This window comes from Pholcus phalangioides, unplaced genomic scaffold (genome assembly GCF_987345545.1).
Source record: "Pholcus phalangioides strain wild (caught in Gottingen) unplaced genomic scaffold, Ppha-v1.0 ptg000015l_1, whole genome shotgun sequence".
NCBI classification, from domain to species: domain Eukaryota; kingdom Metazoa; phylum Arthropoda; class Arachnida; order Araneae; family Pholcidae; genus Pholcus; species Pholcus phalangioides.
In genome coordinates, this window is record NW_028301608.1 from 100,458,981 (window position 1) to 100,482,416 (window position 23,436).

Here is a 23,436-nt window from a genome sequence, read left to right on the forward strand (position 1 = left end):
TATACTTTCACCAATAGACAAAAACTACTGTATTAACAATTACAAAAATGTATGGAATGCTATCTCTTATTATGACAGTTTCTTCGTTGTTGCAAGTATTTGTATAAAACGTAGACAATCACGAAAAATATTTAATTAACGAATGTGTAATTTTAATTTGTTTCTTTTTGGATGTTCTTAAACATTGCACAAAGTCTTCAAAGTGATTTGAATAATTAGAGACGCGCGATTTTTTTCAAGCTTCAGCAGCCATTTTTTTCCCAACATGTCCATAGCTTCTGCAAGTGTTGGAATAGAGACCTCTGCGGTTTTCTCAGAGTCTGTTTCGTTCTTTTCATAAGAATATTCAATCTGACTTTATTCTATACTTTATACACCAACACGCCCGCAACCCCAATAAACCACAATTTTTTTTCCTGTTAGAGTTGAAAAAGCGTATGAACTTCGTTTGGAAATGGTGAAAAATGTTACTAAGCTATATTGGTATTGCAAAATCAATTGTTAATAATGCTAGAGACACAAATCTTCAAGTCATTTTATCTGACTGCGATTGAAAGCACTCGACATTCCAATAGCAAGCAAAGTTGGAAGCATTCCAGCTTTTAAATATTGTATCTATGTAGATTATTTTTCCGCTTTTCCCCTACGCGCTCGCACGCACGCACACACAGTGAAAGAACGAAATAAAGAACAGGATGAACGGAATAAAGAAAAGGAGGACAAAATATGGCCAGAAATTCTGAGAAAATAGACATTTTGCATATCTGAAATCGAACTTTGAATCATCCAAAACATGAGAAAAGATGATCGAGTTAAACAGGTAATCTCAACTTAAAATTGAATAGGAAACTCAAAGGGAATTCCTAATGATCAATTTATCCCAAAATTTGAATTAACCACGTTCACCTTCATTTTTTCTAGTGTTAAGTATAACATATTCCTACATAACCGATTGTATTAAATTCACGATGTACAATCTCAAAACCGGATTGCATGCTGTCATTCGTCAAATAAGTAATTTGACACTATAACGAGTTCATCTTTCAGCTATATATCAAATTTCAGTGGAATCAAAATTCTACGAACTCTCATTTTCCGACTTGATACGTTATTTGCGAACTATACGTCGGTCCCAAAAAATCCGAAGCTAATTCTATTTTATGACGCATAGCAAATCTTGTGAACTACAGTGAAATCTCGATATAGCAAGAAAAAATATCGTTCTAGAGGATTATCGTTATATTCGGAGGCAGAAGTTCAACATTAGACTATAGGCATTTCCAAACAATACTTAAAAAAATTAATTGTCGTTGTTGAGGGATATATCATTATATCGCGTATCGTTTTAGCGAGGTTGCATTGTATTTGAGATTTAAGTATATTACTTTACAACCGAAAATTTCGTATGAAGTGAGCAAAATAACTAAACGAAATGAGTTACATGACTCGGCAATCCGGATGCATGAAATTAAATGAGAACGCAGTAGAAAAATCCGAATTTGGAAACTGGAAAACTTCTTCGAAAACTTGTGTTGCATTTGATGCAGTTTTATGGAGTATTTGTGTTTGAACGACTCATTCTTTACTCTTTGATCAGCCGCTTTAAACGTTTGTTATTTAGAAAAAGTAGAAACAAAGGAAAGTGTATGTAAATAATTATCATGATCAACGATTCAAGCCAAAACATTTGTGTGAAAAGAAGAAAATTTTAAAAGATTTCTCAGAAAATGACGTCCTGAGCTTTTTAAATATTCCGAACATTATTAGGACGAGTTTTTACTGCGACAGTCGGGAGCGTACTCAGCTGAGATGTACACAAGATGTACTTTTCGGAAAACGGAAGGGGAGCTCAAAATATTTTTCCCAGAGTAATTTTGAGTCACTAATCTTCAAAAAAAAAAAAAAAAAATATATATATATATATACAGTCAAATCTCGTTAGTGCGTCACCCGGTTAACACGTCACTCCACTTACCGGGTCGCGTTTTAGAAGTCCCAATTGTCTTGAAGCAGGAACTAGCACAGCTATGGCTTACTCCGTTTAACGAGTCACTCCGCTTAATAAATCATATTTTTGCTCTCCCGAGAGTGACTCATTAACGAGGTTTGACTGTATATATAAATTAGCAGAAATTGATTGAGGCAGCATGAAAACTCAACTGCTCTTGCGGTGAATCGAACTATCGTCCACTCACTTGTCGGGTGAGCGACCTAGACCGTAACCCTCGAAAACTGAGACGGTTTGAAACAGTTTTCGAGGGTTACGCCTAGACCACTAGAATACGAATCTTTGCCTAGGGCTCTGAACGGGACCGTACATGGACGGTCGGACCTAATCAACACCAACTAAAGCAGAAGGAATCCGCGCGAAGCTCGTGACGTCACTGAAGAAGGTCATCTCACCTATAACCATTGGATATACTACAAAAAAAGAATAAAGATGACGCATGCGGGGGTCGGCTTGTTATATCTATAATGGCAATACGTGAGATATAACTTTCTTCAGTAACGTCACGAGCTTCGCGCGGAGACCTTCTGCTATAGACGGTATTGCCTAATTCGGGCTAAAGCTCACAATTTCTGACACTGCTACCAGATATCGACTTATCTCAGTATGATGACCCACTATCCATACGAAGGTTTTAACTGATGCGAAGATGTATTTAGGAAAAATAGAAAACTCAACACTGTTCTTGCGGGGAATCGAACCCACATCCTCTCATTTGTCAGGTGAGTGACCTAGACCATTAGATTACAAAGGCAATGGGTATGCCAATCTTTCCTTGGAGCTCGTGTGCACTGAACGGGACCGTACATGGAAGGTCGGATCCAATTCAGGTCAGAGCTCACAATTGCTGACACTGCCAATAGATGGCGACTTATCCGAGGATGACACTCTCCGCTATCCATAGGGACCGTTCAAGTATTACGTAAGCAAATTTTTAGCAATTTTTGACCCCCCCCTTTTTAGCAAAATTTCGTCATCAGCTCTGCCCTTCTGAATCTTTACTCATATTTTCATAAAGGGTGTTCGATGACGTAAGCATTATCCAACCCCCCCCCCCTTTTGTCATCAAAAGTCAGCAAATCAGAACCCCCCCCCCCCCCATCGATGATGACGTAATACTTGAATGACCCCATACCAAGGTTTTTAACAGCTGGCTGATGCGAAGATGGATTAGGAAAGTTTCCGTATAGGACGCTGTAACCTGTAGGGATTTTTACAATTCTCCCATCAGGTCTAGATGAGAGATATAATTGGAGTTGTGTTACAATGCAATACTGTAGGACATTTATTGTTAATTATTATGATATTGTGTTCCTTAATCATAGAAAGGAAAAACATTAAGGTAGAATATGGAATAGTGAGAGCCTGAAGAATAAGTTTCTGTTTTATGATGTCTAATTAGAATTTTCTTTTAAACAATGAATTTATCTCATTGTATTTATTATAGCTTCGTAATTTGAATTTTTTATTACTTTGAGAATGTCTATTGTGGAATGAATTTGCTACATTGCTGGTATCATTAACGCTATGACAATAGTTCAATATTTTCGAGACTTTGTAGAAACTTTTTTCAAAAGTGTTTTATTTGTTTTTGGGACGTGATATATTTTTATATGTCTAGCTGGATTTCTACTTTGGTTTTTTACCAACCAGTTATCATTATTAATTAATAATGATAACTGGTTGAAGTAAATTTTACAATCCTGTATATATTATTTCGTTCAAGTGCTTGTGCTTCATGTGGTTTTTTATAGCATTTTGCTCATCTTATTGCTGTTAACAAAAAATCTTAATATATTATATTTCTATTATAAGTACTACATGATGAAAATTCCCGAAGGAATTTTTTTTCCTCAATAGAAGATCGAACTCAGATGAAAGATGACGGATCTTGCGTAAAACCATGCATTTCATACTTATCAAATGAAGTCTCTGTAGATGCATGGTTAAATACTAAGCTCGAATAACTTTTCTATTGGCTAAAATCATATGAGGAAACGAGTTTTGGTCCAACTCTTGCCAAGAATATTAATATTCTCATCATTAACTTATGAAAGTTTGTTTCAGGGATGAGCAATTTGTCGATGTCATGCTCAATTGTTTGTCTAATACTGCTAGTAACCTCAAAACTTCTGGGTCTTCTGGGCAAGAAGACAAGACTATCTACAAGAAACATATAAGTACGATCATGGTCACTGGTGTTATGTATAGCCCTGCAAGTTGTGTTTGTTTCGAAATTGGTGAATTCTTTTTTCCCCGTTCTTCTGAAAATAAGAAACGGATGTAATTTAGCTCAACCCAGGAGTAAGCCAATAAAATCGTATTTGATTTAGAGAATATTTCTTGCTACCGTAATTTCTTATGTATTATCTCCGGATGCAAGTGTCATTCACAAATAATGAAATATCAAGAAATGGAAGGAGTTTTGGTATCATTTCAGTAGAAAAAAATTGTCGATATCTATACGATGTATATTCACATGTATACGAAATGGAAATCTCTATAAATATTTACAACTTAAACTTTAAAAATATTATGGGTAGATAACGCGCAGTGGGCTATAATCCGCACTTGGGAATTCTATTATTTTCAGTAAAAGACGGTGTAATAGCTGTAACTTGAACCGTTCGTTCAATCGTCTTCGCCGTCGTGGGGAACGGACGTGCTATTATCGCGCTCCGCTCACCGACACGCCAGTGCGCCATTTTGTGTCTTTCTTTGTGTTTTTCTTCGTTCTCGTGAGTTTTACTTAGCGTGTTGTTTATTGTTGGGTCATATTCTGCGGTGATTTCCTTTTTTTTTTAGCGCACGTTGGATTGTGAGATAAGTGGTTTTTTTTTTTTTTATATTGCTCTCATTTTTTTTTAAATTTTCGTTGTGTATTTTCGATCGACTTATATTTATTTTTCTCGTTCGCATTTCATTTTCGTTGTTTTTTCGCCAGGTTCGGTCGCTTCTTTGATATAAGTTCGTAGGTTTTTGGACGTTAGTGTTAGCAAACAGTGTATACTTTTTCCCGGGTACTCTCAATAACGTTGTTTTCCTTCCATTTGGGCCTATTGTTGTAGTGTTAGTGTTTTGAGATAGTTAGCTAATTCTAATAAGTATAAATTGTACTTCGTAGCTTAATACTTTTTTTAGAGGGTGTTGTATTCTTTATATACATATTTATTTTATTCTTCGTGATTTAGTGCTGAGCATTCTACTTTACGCAATTTTTTCGTATAATCTCTTACGTATATTTTGCATAGTAATGTATTTTACATTATTTTAATTTCCAGTTAACGTTTCTCATTTTCGTATTGTTAAGTATTATTATTATTATCTAGCTTTAGCAATAGTGTTAGTATGCCTCGACCTCGACTAGTGTTGTGTAGAGCTTGCGACGGGAGGTTTCCCTGGTCTAGGGGTATAGTAGCTGATAGTTTCAATTGTAAAGGGTGCTTGGATAGAAAAAGGCTGGAACACGAGGTCGAAGCTTTACGGGAAAAAGTTAGGGTGCTAGAGGGTCCGGTTATAACGGACCCTCTGGTCGTCGAGCCACCTATTGATGAAGAAGCAATCTCCACGAACAACGACATTTTAGAGGGCGAATGGGTGGTCGTGGATGAGGTAGAGGGGGATAGTGATAGGGGTTTAATCATCGGCGATTCTATGGTTAGGGAACTTGGGAACCGAGTGTGTAGGGATTTTCGGGGTTTCGAGCGCTGTTGTCTTCCTGGGGGGAAGATTGGCAACGTTCGAGACGTTTTTCATCGCCGAAAGTTGCCCTTGCGGGTGATTCTGTGGGTGGGAACAAATCAGGTAGGAGCGAATATTAGTGAGTCTCTGTCAGAATACCGGGATTTACTATTATCCGCTAGGGAGGGGGGTTCAGATGTGGCAGTGATTCCAGTGCTGCCAAGGGGTAGTAGGGGATATAGGAGTAGGATCCACCAATTCAATATAGGCCTGAAGGACATTTGCTCCTCACTTGGGGTCACGTTCTTGGAGCTTCCCGCATTTACCGATAGGTGGCTTCGTTCGGATGGGATCCATCTAAATAAGAGAGGGGTCTGGGAGGTTTACGATAGTCTTAGGTCAGGTTTTTTACTCCCAGACCACGTAGTCGGGAATGCGGGTTAGTTAATGATAATCACAACAGTACTGACGGGGAATTACCCACCTCTGACTTGGATGGCTTCTCGATTGACAACAAACCACCGGGCAAATTAAAATGTGTGTTAATAAATGCCAGGAGCTTGGGTAACAAGAAAGATTTTTTAGAAACTATGATAGTTGTGGAGGACTTGGATCTTATAGCCATTACAGAATCTTGGGCAAACGATGGGGATGAATCTTTCTTACACATCTCCGGATACGATACTTTTTTGAGAAATAGATCTGATAGGAAAGGGGGTGGAGTGTTGATATACGTGAAATCATGTTTGAAGGCTAGAGAGTGTAACGTGCAGAGAAGTGATATTGAAACCATATGGGTTGAACTCGAGAACAAAAGACGTCATAAGCTTATTGTTGGGGTTTGTTACAATCCACCGAATAGGGATCAAAATTATATCGCCAAAATGCATGATGAAATTTCCTACATGTGTAAGCGAAAGAGGGTTCTCATACTAGGGGATTTCAATTACCCAGGTATTGATTGGGAAAACCTTTCATCTGGAAATCAGTATGAAAGAGACTTCCTTAAGTTGGTGCTCGAAAATTTTTTGTATCAGCATGTATCAGAAGCCACTAGGGGTACTGCTATTTTGGATTTAGTTCTTACTAGTTCTGAGGATCTAGTTGAACATGTTTCGGTGGGGGAAGAGTTTTCTTCCAGTGATCATCGTATCGTCAGATTTCAGTGTAACTTTTCCTCGGGTAAGGTTGATAACAAAAGACTGGTTCCTTGTTTTCGGAGAACTAACTTTGATGTTTTGCGAAGAAGGTTAGCGGAAGTTTTCAAAGACCGGTTGGAATCAGTAGGGGTGGTAAGTCAATGGGAAGAATTTAGTACGAAGCTGTCCTCTGTTTTGCACGACGTCATACCCTTTGTTCGAAAAAAGCGTGTTTGTACATCACACCCTCTATGGTTCACGGATAGCGTGCGGAACCTTTATCTTGAAAAGAAAAGAGCATTCAGAGAGTATAAAAGTGGACGAGGTGACCTATCATTGTTTACTGATAAAAGAAGACTGTTGAAGAAAGCGATAAGGGATAGTAAAAAGCAAGTTGAATCTAGGTTGGCAGATAACATTGGCTCTGACCCAAAATCATTTTTTCGATACGTCAATAATGGATGTAAGGGGACAGTTGGCCCCCTCTCGATAGGAGGCTCAAAAGTAGAGAGCAATGTAGGCATGTGTAGTGCTTTCAATGACTTTTTCGCGTCGGTTTTTAATGGAGATAATGATATTCGATATACGGGTGTTGCATGGGGTAATAAAACGCTCAACGATATTCAAGTGGAAGACGTGGAGGTCCTAAATCTTCTAAGAAATGTATGTGCAAGCAAAGCACCAGGACCAGATGATATCTATCCCAGGGTTCTCAGGGAAGGTGCTAATGAATTGTTGGGGCCAGTCGCACAGATATACAGGAGTAGTGTTGCTGAGGGTATCGTCCCGAGAGATTGGAAACTGGCTAACGTTGTTCCGATATTTAAGAAGGGTAGTAGAGAAGTGGTGTCTAATTATCGTCCAGTGAGTTTGACGAGCTCCCTCTCGAAAATTTTGGAAATTATCATCAAAAGGCAGTTTGTGAAGTGGATAGACGAGAATAATGTATTGTCGGATAATCAGCATGGGTTCAGGAAGGGGAAGTCATGTGTAACTAACCTCCTTTGCTTCTATGATTACGTGACTAAGGCTTTGGGTAAGAGCAAAAATGTCGACGTGGTTTACCTTGATTTCCAGAAGGCATTCGATCGGGTCCAACATGGCAAACTCTTGAAGCGTTTACACGAGATTGGAATAGGGGGCAACTTGCTGAATTGGATAGAATCGTGGTTAAGAGATAGGTCGCAACGAGTTATGGTGAACGGGGAATTCTCTGGTTGGACAGACGTCACAAGTGGAGTTCCTCAGGGAAGTGTCCTTGGCCCCATACTTTTTTCACTTTTTATCGATAAACTCGATCAGGGTATCGATGGAATTACTACCAAATTCGCAGATGATGTGAAGCTAATGGGGGTAATCGGGAATGAAAGCGTAGGGAGTTGCTCCAGACCAACTTAAACAAGATTGCAGCATGGGCAAATGAATGGAGCATGACGTTTAGCGTAGATAAGTGCATGGTCGCTCATTTTGGTTCGAACAACCCACGGTTCTCTTACGAGTTGAATGGTGTCACTATCCCGGATGCAACTAGAGTCACCGATTTGGGAATTCTCATTGACGAGCGACTTAAGTTTTCTGAACATTGTTCAGCGGTTGTCAAAAAATCGAATAGAATGCTTGGTCTCATTTTCAAAAAGGTCTCTTCGCGTTCTCCTAAAGTCATTCTTCCGCTTTTTCGAGGCTTAGTTCGTCCTGGACTGGAGTATGCTGTAAGGTTTTGGAGACCATACCTACAGAGGGACATAGACTTGGTTGAAGGGGTGCAGAGAAGAGCTACGCGTGTCCTTATTGGCACACAGGGCTTGAGTTATGAAGAAAGACTTCATTTTTTGAATATGTTTACATTGGATGAACGCAGGTGTCGAGGAGATATGATCGAAGTGTTCAAAATTTTCAATGGGATGGATAGGATGGACCATGAACTTTTAGTACACCGCCAATCGACTGCTTTTACAAGGGGACACCAGTATCGATTGGTGAGGGACAATGCAAGGTTATGGTGTCGCAGGGAATTTTTCTCCAATAGGGTTGTTAATAAATGGAATAGCTTACCCCCGGAGGTAGTAAATTGTAACACAATTGACACGTTTAAAAAGAAATACGATAAACATGTTGGGGTAAATCGAGAAGCTATCCATTCTTAGAATAAGACAACCATAAGTATTCTTTATGGGCATTGTATAATATTTTAGCATGTGTATATATTGTTTGTAATTTGTGTTAATTGCATTTTTAATTGGGTTGCTGTATTTTTGAAACATATGACAACCATATTTTTATGGGCATCTTTTTATCAGCCACCTCGTTGGGCATTTTGCCTGTTGTGGTGTTGTATTTGTATTTGTATTTGTATTTGTACGTTTTTGTAGCTTCATACAATTTAACCTCGAGTTCAGCATCGCTTGTTCAAAGACAACTCATTTAATTCACGATGAAAGAAAAGACGTGTAGTGAAGCCATCTAGTTATAGGTTTGTCATCAAAATGTTCATACTAAAAACGTTTTGAAGTTCTGATCTTTCCAGACACGCGTTTGAATCTCGAAATTCCACGATTCCTACATTCAACACGACATGCTACGCGATAACTCTAAAAGCGAATGACACACGCGGTTATATTTATTTAGGCACTTTCATGACAGACATAAATAAGAAAGAGCATGTGCAAAATAAAATATAGAATATATAAATCTGAATATAAATCCTGATTCTTAAAATAACAGTAATTTTTTTTGTCCATCTATTCAGTCCTTGAACCGGGCTTCGATTCATTACCATACAATAAATTTTACTGTTGCTTTATAAATAGTTATTCCTGTTCAAAGAGGGAACTTCCGGTAAATGAATACACTGTGACTAGACGAAGAAATAATAGTCAGGGCTTCTGAATACATATGTTTTGAAGGACCTATAACGAATGTTTCGAAATGCAGTTTCTTTGTCTACTTTTTGTCCAATTATTTGATATTTGAGTATTGCAGTTGTCTTGAAAAATTGATTTGAAAAAAAATATTTACTCACTAATTTTAATTAATAGTGATTCTCCATCTTGTGTAAAAAATATTTTGATTCGAATGGTGAAATCAAAACTGAATGAGCAATGGAAGAATTGGTGCAGGTTGATATAAACACACCTTCAGAGGATTTGCACAGCTGCAGAGTGAACGCGATTCCTTTGATCTGAATCACGTTGTTGTTGTATGCTAGGGAGTCACGATGGTTAAAAAAATGAATGACATATGCGAGGGTGTGTATGTATACAGTGGATAAGGAAAAGTAAATACGTATTTTAAAAGTGGTGGATAGATTTTGATGGGCTGGCATACCACTGCGTTCAAAAAAGTTCCTGAACTTATTTTGTTACCGAAGAACGAGTACAAATAGAACCTGTTTATCTGGTGTTTCCTTCGAAGTAACTATTTTGAGCAATTACGCATTTTTGCTACTTTTCATACAATAATGTAAATGCAGATTGCAAGTGTCATTTTGCCACATCCTCCAGTGCCTTCGTCGCTGCTGGCTGCACTTCGGAACCCGAGAATCGTCCCCTTAAGTAAATCCTATCCTATCACTTTAATATGGTGTGTGTGTCATGTGTTCAATATGTGCTCAGTTTTCGACCAATCCTGCTATTACTCTTTCGAATAATTGAGAAATCAGCAACGAGTGAATGAATAAACAATCTTGTAAAGAATGTATTTTTGCGTCTCACTGAAAAAACAGGCACCAGTCGATGATTGCCTTTTCTTGTTAGTTTTATTAATTAATTACACAAAGATAATGACTAATTCCTCCGCCGATCTTGTATGTGGAGATAAACTCTCAATTGTGTACGGTACAGAAAGAATAGTAAAGAATGCCTTATGGTATAAATCGATTGAATTAGAACTTTGATTAATTACTTCGATGCAAGTGTAAATTTACATATTTTTAAGCCTGGCAATATACACATGGAACACAATGATCAGATTTATCTCTTTTAATTTGGCAGTTATTAAGGGAGCAACATTTTGTAAATTTTTTAACAGTTTTCATGGCAAGGATCTTGATCCAATCATAAAAAATACAGACTTTCATAACTACCACCCCCAAATAAACGGTATTCATCTGGCTTTATCGATTTTGTTATTATTTCGCTGGTATTATTGGTATCGCTGGTATTGTTACTTCTATTGCTGGTAAAATAGGGCATCTATCCGTGAAAACGCAGATGGAGCTCAAACAGTGTCCGTATTGAAGTTCCATATACCGTATCTCCTCCCCCCCCCCCCCCGCATTAGCCCGGATGTCGTAAAAACTCGAGAGATACCAGCTTTTTGAATGTTGAGGTCTGATCCGTCTCGGAAATGCCGAGAAAAGCGAGGTTTAATTTTGATTAACTTTGATTGGTTTAATAATGAAGGATCACAATGTGCATTTAGCCAATCCAATGGATTTTTTGAATAAATATATTTGAGAATTTTTTTTTTTCAGAATCGGTAACTCGACTTTCCCGGCATGCCAGAAAATACGGGTAGGCTATTTCTGGCTTGCCGGATAATGCGGGGGAATACGGTTGATAGAAAATTATTTTGATTTTGCATTATCGGTATCAGGATACATGGGCTCGAAACACATCAAGGAATAGACACACTTGAGCTCGAGACCAGAATTAAATTTTCAGATTTGTTCCAGTCCTCTGGGGCTGACTGTCGGCATAAAGATTGGCCTGGAAGACCCGTGAAGAAATAAACGAAAAGACGGTGTTTGTGTGGTGATAGCGAGGGTGTGTGTGAATGTATGTATTGTGTGTGAGAAAGTTTTTTAAAAAGATAATCTTTTTGCATTCGCTTCGGCAGTATGTAAAATTGGAACGATACAGAGGTTAGTATTGTCCCTGCCCAAGGATGACACGCAAACCCATGAAGTCTTGGATGGGGGGAAGAATTGCTGATAAAAGGGAATGGAAACGAAGTAAATTAACTTCTAACCTTCTAAGCAATTAATGCTGAATGTGATAATATATCATGGGATCAACAAATTTCAATCAGAAAACGTGGTAAATCAAGCGCATTTAAAAACGGTACAATAAAAAAAAAAATAAGCAAATTCTTTGTGTGTTCAGTCTCCTTTTTCCCTAATATCATATTATAAGCCGTATGTATATACAGTCAAACCTCGTTAATGAGTCACTCTTGGGAGAGCAAAAATATGGCTTAGTAAGCGGAGTGACTCATTAAACGGAGTAAGTCATAGCTGTGCCCAATTCCTGCCTGAGGATAATTGGGACTTCCAAAAAGTGATCCGGTAAGCGGAGTGACGTGTTAACCGGGTGACGCACTAACAAGGTTTGACTGTATACACCGAAATTTAAAATTACTTCATCAAGTACAATTTCAGCATGAACTCGCCTCTAATCTCTCACCCTTACAGCAGCAATCCCGTTATTTCGGATTCTTATATCGGCATCCGAAACATCTCGGGTTCTTAAAACATGCTCTCATTTCTTCATTGACGAGGAAAAATAACATGGTGAGTTAGTTTTCTTCTCTTGTTTTCCTTCCACCCCCCGGTCCTGTAACTCAACTGCAAGTAGGCGGAGTCAGCTTTTATTCAAAGTCTGATAACGGAAGGGAGGGAAGAGAGACGAGTATAGTATACGATTGAGCGTACAGCATAAATAACAGGATTTTTTTTTTTATTGATTTCTACTGTGGTAGTTGCAATGTAGATGAGGAAAATTTTAAAAATCGTGTAACGCTCCGAATTTTTCGCATTAAATAACGAAAATGCATACTAAGGGCCGTATTCACAGACATGGTTTAAACTGTAGTCATAATTTTTGGATAAGAGATCAACATAGATTGGTTAAAAACCTGAATTTAACCAATCCGTGTCGATTTCTTATCAAAAAATTGTAACTATAGTTTAAACCATGTTGGTGAATACCGCCCTTATTAGTCAAGAAAAGAATAGATTAAAGTTAACAGGTCTGGAAAGATCGAAAAAAAGGAAAACTTTTCAAGATTCTAACTGAAGTATTTCTTAAAAAATTAAAAATAATTTTTTCATCCCACAATGTAATGTCAGCTCCAGTTTTTTCCCATAGTGCTATAAAGTGAAAAAAAAAAAAAAAAATTCGGTGAAGCTATGAAGTAATATTTTCCAAATCAAGGGCATCTGTTATCCTATCATCGTTCCGAAGGGCCTGGCATAGGGGCAAACATTTGATTCTGGTCTAGTTCAAATCAAAGAAATTCCAAAATTCAAACTGAAATCTGAACGTTTTCTGCGCTATCTTGGGTCGAAAATTGTAGAACTCAGTTATCAGAATTTTATACAATAATTTATTCATTAAAGTTTGATGAACTAAAAAAGCATCTAATATTACACAAATGCATTACGTGTAAACCTATTATAATCGTAAACCATAGATTGTTCGTTAGATTTATTTGATAATTATCTAAGATTTCTAAATAACATTGTTAGGGCAACTAAATCATGTTTTCTGTAGACACATAAAAGTACCTAAACTATCTTCAAGAAATGCTTCAAAGGGTTGAGAACTGGTGTGAAAACAGTAGAGTCGAACTTAATGCTAATAAATCTATCTTCACGTGGATCACTGGCGAAATGGACTTGTCTCCTAATGCTACTATTGAAATTAATGGCACTCAAATCTCATTTGTTAACATTAGTAGATACCCTATTGTAATTTTAGACAAGCGCTTATCTTTTAGAGTTCATTGTAAGGAAGCAATCATTAAAGCTAAAAACGCAAAACACATGTTGAACAAATTTTGTCTCATCTCTCACTATCTCCAACAAACTCACTTTATATAAAATGGTAATTCGACCCATTTTGCTCTATGCCGCTCCGGTCTGGATGTATTCGAGTAAAACCAATCTTATCAAATTGAAAAGATTTCAAAGTGTCACACTCGCGTTCCCTTTCTTAATGCTCCGAGATTCATTAGAAATTAAGATATAAGAAATGATACTCTTGTATCGAAACCTCGGATCCGAAAACACTTGCTAGAAATTTTTAACAATCACCGGAAGAATCTGAATTTCAACATTTGAGGGAAATCGCTTCATATCCTTGTACACAAAGACTCAGATTTGCTAGACCTAAAATTTTTCTGACGGTCGATTCTGACCTGACATCAGGGCCGTCTTAAGAGCATCATGGGCACCCGGGCGAAGTGGTTTTCCCGAGATTTTTTTTTACCTGTTAAATTCTAGAAAATTTCAGCCAGATCTCATTCCTTCGAGGCCCCTCTTCACTTGAGGCCCCCCGGACCGTGCCCCTATATCATCATATAAAATATCTTCATGTAAAATAACTTCATATAAAATATCATCATCTAAAATATCATATCATCATCTAAAATATCATATCATCATCTAAAATATCATATCATCATCTAAAATATCATATCATCATCTAAAATATCATATCATCATCTAAAATATCTTTCATATTTATTTTGTATAACCTATGATAATATAACTGGTAGGCGCATGGTCCTCCTCCGCCGTCCAACTTGATTTTGCTGATCCATTGTATTTTTCTAGCCCAAAAATGGCACTAGAAAATTTTTAAAGTATTTTCTATTATTCGCTATTAAAGTAATTTGGTTAGCGCTCTAATGTTTTCGAATCGGCATAGATATGATAAAGAGGCTATCAGCTGAGTTTACATTCAGTTCGACCCTCGTTCCACCGTTCAAGATCTCAAGAATATCTTTACTAAATTATCCCAAATGTAACTTCTATCGTCTTGATGTCGTATGTGGAAAGGCCTTTAGAAAACTAAATCTTTTCTATCTACAGTACATACGAAATACAGTTTGAAATTAGTGATTGAAATCCACCATTTTTCCGGGATGCAAACAAAAATTCATTTACATAATGTGCAATTTGATGAAAACAGGAACGATTCAATTTGAAAAAAAGGATAAGCAAAAGAGGAAAACGCAACACGTAAACAAAAAAGCAGTGGTTTTTCTTTAAAACTGATTGTCAATTAAAATGAAAGCTATGTATGTATAGTTAGTGCACATAATTTGATGTATTTCAATAATGTAAATATTTGTTTTCTAATGAGACTATATATCAGTTTCGTAATGCACATTCTTAGATATGTCTTCTTCTCATGAATTTGTCAGTTTTGTGTTCCCAAAACAAAACTGTTTACGAAAACGTGTAATGAAACATGAAAATAATTATAATTTACTGAAAATGAATTTAATGAATATTTATAGGAGGAAGAAAGAAAAAGATGGAATCTTATGTGTTGTACAGTTATGTGGTGGTCGAGAGATCATAGTGACGGACTCGTATCGTCAGAATTTCGGTTCGAACCTCACCAACGCCACAGTGGTGGTCTGTGGAAGTTTGTTTTTTGTGGTTCTCAACTTCGAGGTGTGAACGGGAGCCGATCACCCCGTTGAAAAATATTTCCACAGAGAGCAACAGGCCTACAACGGAGCAAATATTTAATCATTGCACATCCATCATTCATAGTTCGAAATGTAGATGACAGATGACAGAGATACGAGCAGGTGGTTGAAGAAGACCCGGGACTCGCAGGAAGCTGTGCGTGTATGTGTAGTGAACTTGACGTGAAATTTGTTTCTGTGTCATGCTTGTTCTGCGTAGTGCTTACATCTGGCATCAATTTTTCTAACTATGAGTGAAATGCAATGGTTGAATAGTTGTATTGTTTTAGGACCGTTGTTCTCTGTGGCAAAGACTTTTTAGCGGGGACATCGGCTCGCCATAGTGGTGACAAAAAAAAAAAAAAAAAAATGCAAATGCCCCCAAAAATATGGATGTCAAACATATATAATTAAAATACAGCAACCCCGAATATAAAATCACGTATCTCGAAAATAATTAATAATATATAAACTGTTCATAAAAGAGATTGTGGTTGTAAATTGGTAATTACTTTCTATTATAAAAAATCACAGTATTTTTTATACTGCAATGAACAATAAGAAAAATTTCTTGAAATTTGAATTTACTGTAATTTTTTTTTTGAACTCGGACAGTTTCAAAAAAAAAATTCACTACACGTGGAAAATTGTTATAATCTTTCATGTACAGTAGAATCTGACCTATCCTGCTTAATGTGGTGGAAGGTTGGACCGGATAACAGACAAGTCGAAGCTCTATAAATGCTAACACTTCCTATCCCCCCCCCCCCATAATATCAAAAACACCATTTTAATACCAAAAACCACTCCTATTCATATTTTGCGACCTCTTGGTACATGTCAATACTTTATGTGATTTACACATAAATGTACATGTTACTGCGAAAGCCTGAAGTTGGCCATTTCGCGAACCGACCAAGTCGGGTTTTGGTCGTGCTCTGGCCAGAGCCCCTATATATATATATCCTTGAAAATCGATCCTCGCGGGGTGGGTCATCACCACGTTGTTGTTTTTTTGCGATAATTATAGCTATCATATGGCGAGCCGGATCAAAAGAATCTGAATATCGATATCCAAGTGATCAATATGCAGTGGAACTTCGGTTAACGAGAAGAACTTATGGACACATTTTACTCGGTTATCGAGCGGGGAATCGCAATACGAGCAAAAATTTGAGCTTTGTTTATTTATTTTACGTTACCACAACTGAGCTGATGGTTTTTGCTTTCGCCCACAAACTTGTTATTGAATTGTGGGTAATATTCTCCCCCTACAGTCTCCGGTAAGCGTGCCTCACTCAAAAAATTAACATACGTGCGGGGTAGAATGTATATACATTTATATATGTTTTTTTTTTCAATTGAGAAAATAAATTCTCCCTCCGGGGAACCCCCGTATGGCGAATCACATTCGCCTGGCCGTGGTAAGTAACTCATATTTTATTGCATTAATGTATTGTTATTGTTGTGCTTCATTATTGATTGAATGCCGTTTCTTTATTAGTCATTTTTGTGTTAATGAATAATTATGGAACGAATTATCCGATAGTTTCAATTATTATGATATTTACTATGGGGAAGTTTGATTCTAATATATATATAACGAGCTGTTCGGATAACGATCACGTTGGCGGAATAAATAAAGCTCGTTAACCGAAGTTCCACTGTATATGGATATATAGGGATCAACATACAGGGGGCGGTCAAAGCCCATCGAAAGCACGAAATTCAGACATTGGTCGTATCAACTGGGTCAGCCAGTCTCTGTCAGCCTTTGGTTGCCAGGCAGCCAAAGCTGCTAACTTTGGGCTTTTGCAGCAACATATACATAATGTAAATGCTTGTTATTCTCGATCGTTTCTGTAAAGTATAATTATTGTTTTGTTATACATGTGAGCTATAGGAACATAAATAATGCATTTTTTCCGATTCTTCATTTTCAGGTTTTTAATTTGTGTCTAAAGTAGTTCTCAAGCCTCGTTTAATTAAATGGAGCATCGTTTTTCCGTATGATTTTTGCTCGTGCAATATAATTTGACATCGAGAAAAAGTTTACCCTTGAGGAATGTCACCCTGTCATTGATATGTGAATGAGACCATGACTACTCATGTTTTGATCCTGCAAGAGAATTACAATGTCAGTCAAAAGTCTATATAAGTTATCTTTATCGTATACAGGTCGAAAAGTCTTATCCTAATGCAATCTCTACCTTTTGGTGATAGAAACATAGTTTTAATCGGAGAAAGTGTATTAATTGGAAAACTAAACGTGCGCATTTTAAATACATCATTCATTTCACCAGGGACTTGGTTTTGTATTGAGATACAAAATTTATAATTTTTTATTATACATAATAACCGGTTATTATGCATACTCACCAATCGTCTTGGTAAGTTTGATAAATTTATTACTTTTATCGGTGAATATGCATATACCCAAGCATCAGTGGCAAATTTGATAAAAACTAAAAAAATTATCACTTTCACCGGAGGAAAATTTGATAAATACTGAAAATATTATATATTATAACTTTTACTTGTGAGTATGCATAATAACCAAATGTCGTTCGTAAATTTGATAAATACTTCAAGTGTAATTGGTGAATTTGTGATATATAAATATGGAGAAAAATTTCTAGTGAGTCTAGTATGATCAATATACCTAGTTGTAATGATGCCATACGTGTAAGAGTTATCATTTACTACGATTTATCATGTTTACCAACGACGCGACGCTTGGGTATTATGCAAAATTACCGGTAAAAGTGATGATTTTTTAGGACTTATAAAATTTACCAAAGACGCTTGGGTACTTTGCATAATCACCGGTATAAGTGGAAAATTTAGGGAAATTTATCAAACTTACCAAAATGCTCGGGAATTACGCATAATAACCTGTTTATTTTGTATAATTACCGAATTTATCACATTTACCGTAACATATACATTATTCATTCAGAAAGCCTTTTCCCCGTCTACCAAATCTTTTCAGTAAATATTCATTAGGCTTTTATAGCTAATTTTTACAATAATAATATAAATAATATACAGGGTGGGTGAGATGGCACATATTAAAAATTAATAACAAATTAGCCAATTGACATAAAAAGGTGCGGTATACACTAAAACACTTATCATGGCCTAGAGTTTTTTTATTAATTAAAAACAAGTTCAGTTTCACTCACGGGTTGCACTGTAAAACGGAAAAACTTGACGTAACACATAAAATGCAAATCAAACAGTGAGTAATTAATGTTTACGACAAATTGTGTTATGTGAAACTATCACATTTCAATATGAGCGCCCTTTTTAGCTTGAGCTACATCTAAATGGGTGGAAGGATACTCATGTTGAAATACGATAGTGTTATGTTTCGCAAATTTGTCATAAACATTATAATATATAGTGTAGTCTATAATTATATAGTGTTTGTGTTGCATTTTATGTGTTATGTCGGAGTTTTTCGTTTTACAGCGCCACCCGTGAGTGAGAGCTACCTGTGAATAAAATTTAAACATTTTATTATTTTTTTTAAATTTAACAAAAAAAAAAAAAGTTTAGGTCAAGACCACGATGAGTATTTTAGTGCAAACTGCCCTTTTTGTCAATTGGTTGATTTCTTATTGATTTTGAAAATGTGTCCAGGACTTTTCGTCCACCCTGTATACTTATAAAACAAAATTTTTTTCCGGAAAAAAAATCAATTCAATGTTTTCAGTATTTTTCAAATGTTTGCCTTTTCGACATTATTTTTTTCTTCCTTTTTCTGGAACTTTTACGTGCCCAAGGAGTACGGCGTTCGATGAGAAGAATCATTGCGGCGAGAATATAGCAAGGTAGAACGATTATGATGAGGCCCCTTATGTCAGAGATTTCAATTGGACGCATTTTCTCTTCTGATTTGATACTTAGAGCACGGAAGAATATTCGAAACAGCTCATCCTGAAGCCATTTTTCATATAAGCCACTCTGTACAACTCGATGTATTCTGGAATGAGAACAGAAGAAAAAGTGATTCCCAAGTAAAAAAAAACAAAAAACAAAAAACAAAACAAAACAATAGTCATCTTTATATTATGAAAAAATCAAAATAGAGCTACAAATAGATATAATCGAGTTTCAATGCCACAAACCGAATAAAACATTACATAAAAAGAGCTTTTCTCCCCTTTCCTCTAAGATCTTAAAAATTTTTCACACCGAAAATGAACTTAATAATACTAAAAACCTGAATCACATAGTATTTTAATTTGTTACAAGCACAGATTACGAATCCACTTTGATGAATGTATAGTAAAAGTAAATAAAAACAATGTTGAACAGAGTACAAGTAAAGAGTACAATAATAATAAAAGAGAAATGATGTATGATAATTATATTGGCTTCACAATAAGTAACTTAATTCTGAGTTTTATTCAAAAACATCCACCAGCAAAAATACATTTGAACACATATCTAATAAATACAATAACGCTGTCCAAAAAATAAAGTATTTAATAACTAATTCATTCCTTTTTTTAGGCCTGCTTGAAGGATTTTTCAGTTCCTTGAGACTACAAAGCGTTTGTTCATCCTATGTGTGTAAGTATTCCGTTGTATTTGTGTATCAAACGTTTGTATTTGTGAAATTAAAAAGAAAAAAAAGATGCAATCATGAATGGCTGAGAAAATCATTTGTTGATAAAAAGCTAAGAAATTATTTTTAGGGAATTTTAAAGTATACAGGGTGTCTGGGCTAAACGTGTACAAAGGTAATGGTTTATACTGAGGAGCAGCACGGGTCCTAGCAGGGCTATATTAAAAAAGGCTGTTTCATGACGCATCGGAGTCAGTACTAGCTGCAAACAGAACAGAGTGCACCCGCTTTGCTAACCTGTCAATTACGATAATTTGCAATTGCTGTACTGTCCCATTTTGCTGAATTATTTCCAAAATTATCTTTTCGATTATCGTCATTAGTATTTGAATATTTATTGACTTGCTTCGTACAACCATTTAGACATTTAAAATTAGAAATTTTGCATTTGCTTATATAATGAGGTAACTTCCACTGAGAAATTTTTCTCGAATCCATTTCAGTTGAATCACGTACCTTAGTTGATTGAAAGTGAACTCGAGACAGATAATTTCAATTATGTTTTGAACTTTCTAATACTTTTTGATTATCTTTTTGTTTTTATTTGAATTAGTTGTAGCTTTTAGAAGCCTTGGACTTTTTTATTATCAATACAACTGCAACATAAAAATACAACAATATAAAATTAGAAGCAAATATTAAAGAAAAAATCCCAGAATAAAATGTTTGAAGTTCCTTTATTATTATCATTTTGAATGCTATTATCAAAGACATTATTACTAACAAACTATTTCTTGGATTTAATCCATTTCATAGTATATAGATTATAAAAATACCACACACGCATACCCGTGACACGTCAACAACACCATCAACGAAGGATCACTCACTTAAAACAGTAAAACAAAGCTACTTAGATGTAAAAAAAGAGAGATCGTTTCGTATTCTGGGGGAAGGGGAGAGGGGAATGCCGTCTACTAAAAAAAGTATTTGAGAAGTAACGTCACGCAGTAGCTCCTGACACCACGCCCACTGAGCCAAGGTGGCAAGCGGGACTTCAAAGGGATGAGAAAGCCCTTACTTAGCATTGGGTTCGATCTCAGCTCTGTTTTTTGAAGGTATAATTTATGTCGGCCCACGAAATTGTTCACTCAATTTCAGCGGTTCACAAATATTAAAACAGTGAACACTGAGAACAAACGCAACGATGATACGAATGCAGAATTAGAAAACACAACAGGTGAATTGCCCAACAGTGGCTGTGAAAAAAAAAAGAAAATAAAAATGAATAGTACTAGAAAAAAAACTCCGATAAAAATATGGTTGCCGTAGGTCAAAATACAGCTACTTGAAAATAATAAGCGAAAAATAATTAAACAAAAATAAAATAGGTTGTCATTCTGCAAACATGAATAGCTTCTTGATTACTCCCACCCATCTTATCATATTTCCTCTTGAAGGTGTCTATCGTGGAGGAATTCACGACATCAGAAGATGAGCTATTCCATGCATTTACAACCCTGTTGGAGGAAAAACTCCCTGCAACAAAACAGCCTTGAACCGTCCCGAAATAATCGAAACTGGTGTCCCCCGAGTTTGATAATTCTAAACCTATTTACTCTCCTCAGCAAAAACGTCATATCACGATTGTTATAGTTAAGGAAATGCCATGATATGGTTTTAAGAATGATGATCGTGCTATTGATCACGGTGGATATCTATAAAATACACATTTTCAACATTTCAGAGGTAAATGATATTTTGAGGCTATGCATATTACAGATGCATAGAAATTACTTACAAAAGAGTTTTTAATATATTGTTCTTCAAGTTTTACTCACATTTTGTCAAACTCCTTGACGTCCGTAAAGTCCTTGCGGAACGCTAGTGCACAGTGAGTGATTTGCAATGAAGCTGGAGAAATAAATATTTCGTCTTTTTTCCCAGCCTTATAGGTGATTCTCTGGAGGAATCTACTAGGACCTATTATGGCATCTCCGCCTAGAACGAATGGTATGAATTGGTCAACACTCTTGAATAATCTGGAGCGTGGATGCTCACGGACATATTTCCCGAGGTAGATGAAGGGATACTCATTCACTTCCTGAAGAAGATAAGAAAAGTCAAACTAAAAAAAAAAATCACTTTTATTTTGTCAAGTTTCTCACATATAAGGGATTTTTAAAAATGCAATGGATATTTTTTAGTGTCTTTATGGAGTTTGAACATACACACATTTTGCGGTAATACCGTCGAATCCCGTTATAACGAACTCCAAGAGACCGAAGGAATCACTTCGTTGTAAAGAAATTTCGTTTTAAAGGAATTCCAGGTATATGCATTGTTCCTATGTAAACTTATCTGGGGGTTTGAAAAGTGTTCGTTAAAACGAGATTTTCGCTGTAACGGTATTCGTTATAACGGGATTCGACTGTACGGGCAATTAGAAAGTCTGACAATACGTGCAAATTCCGTCGTTCGAATGCTTTGTGTCAAATTGCAGCTGAACGGAAGGTTGCAAAATTGAAAAAAAGGAAAATTTAATATAAAAAAATGAAGGGTGGATGTGATATCTGTTGCAGCACATAACTATGACATTAGATTGAAAATATGAGAGGACTCAATATTGACTAAGATTCCAATCATTCGGGTAGGTACAGTTCACAAATATTCAGATAAACTAGTCGGAGAGAAACTGGATTGATCCATATCGAGTGAGTGACATTCTTCTGAGGTGGAAACAAAATGGACGAATTTTTAGGGCTTGTATATCTTTGATCACCAAAACACATACTGTGCGAGATAGTACAGGATGTTTTGCAACATACATGTTCAACTCGTGACCGTGGACCAAATGTGGACCTCGGTGTGATCTGAGGTGGCCCGCGACGTATAACCAAGCCATTCAAGTGGTCTGAGAAAGAATATCAAATCAAGTGGACCATTGTGCCGTTTCTAGATTAATTCAGTTTCTCGCGGTACATTTCCAGATCCTTTTAGGATCCCCAAGTACATTTCCAAATCAGTTGAGTCAACCTTTTATTTTATTTCTTTCAAAAAGAGCACAACTCAGGTCTATCGCCGTGGGCAATTTACCTAGTGAGTTGTGCCGGAAGTGTAAGTTTGTGTACCTAACAGTCTGAGTGCGTTTTTGGTGTTGTGTCTCCCACAGAGGAATATGGATGAGGTGCATGTGTGGTTTAGTAGTAGTAGTGTTGCGTCCGATTTTTCATCGCTGTCATCTATATTTCAGAAATGAAGTGAGTGAAGTGTGTGTGATGACTGACTGTTTGTACGTTTGTAGGCTGTTGCTCTCTGTGGCGAGACTTTTATCTGGGAGATCGACTCGCATTCGCGCCTCGAAGTTGGGAACCATAGGAAACAAACTTCAGCAGACCACCACTGTGGTGACGGTGGGGTTTGAACCCGGGACCTCGCGATGCGAATCCGTCACTATGATCATTCGACCACCACTTCAGTGACCCGCGGCACACCTCCAGTTCATTCAAGTTACATGTGGTACATGATCAGATTACGTAAGTGGCTGGTGACATATTTCCAGATCGAGTGGCTCAAGGCACGCTTCGAGATCACTGGAGCGGCTTGCAGCA

At 36.6% G+C, this 23,436-nt stretch overlaps 1 protein-coding gene, 1 long non-coding RNA gene and 1 pseudogene across 4 annotated transcripts in view; 2 read left to right on the top strand and 1 right to left on the bottom strand.

Annotated features, from left to right (window-relative positions):
* Positions 1-652: 652 nt before the first annotated feature.
* On the top strand, positions 653-21,913 carry LOC149077205 (uncharacterized). Its single transcript, XR_016194152.1, has 3 exons — positions 653-820; positions 19,771-19,830; positions 21,773-21,913. It is a non-coding gene; the product is annotated as an uncharacterized LOC149077205 (long non-coding RNA).
* Positions 11,649-11,737, top strand: LOC149077206 (U6 spliceosomal RNA; annotated as a pseudogene).
* The window catches only part of LOC149077207 (glutamate receptor ionotropic, kainate 5-like), a 36,610-nt gene continuing 31,968 nt past the window's right edge, over positions 18,795-23,436 (bottom strand). For 2 of the 3 annotated variants that reach the window (XM_089244950.1, XM_089244952.1), the window contains 2 exons: positions 21,667-21,929; positions 18,795-19,237 (listed from right to left, as the gene is read on the bottom strand). In XM_089244950.1, coding sequence (XP_089101076.1) covers positions 18,964-19,237; positions 21,667-21,929 — 537 coding nt within the window. In that variant the 3' untranslated portion in view covers positions 18,795-18,963. The remainder of the gene's footprint in view (positions 19,238-21,666; positions 21,930-23,436) is intronic. The other variant, XM_089244951.1, reaches the window with a different exon arrangement.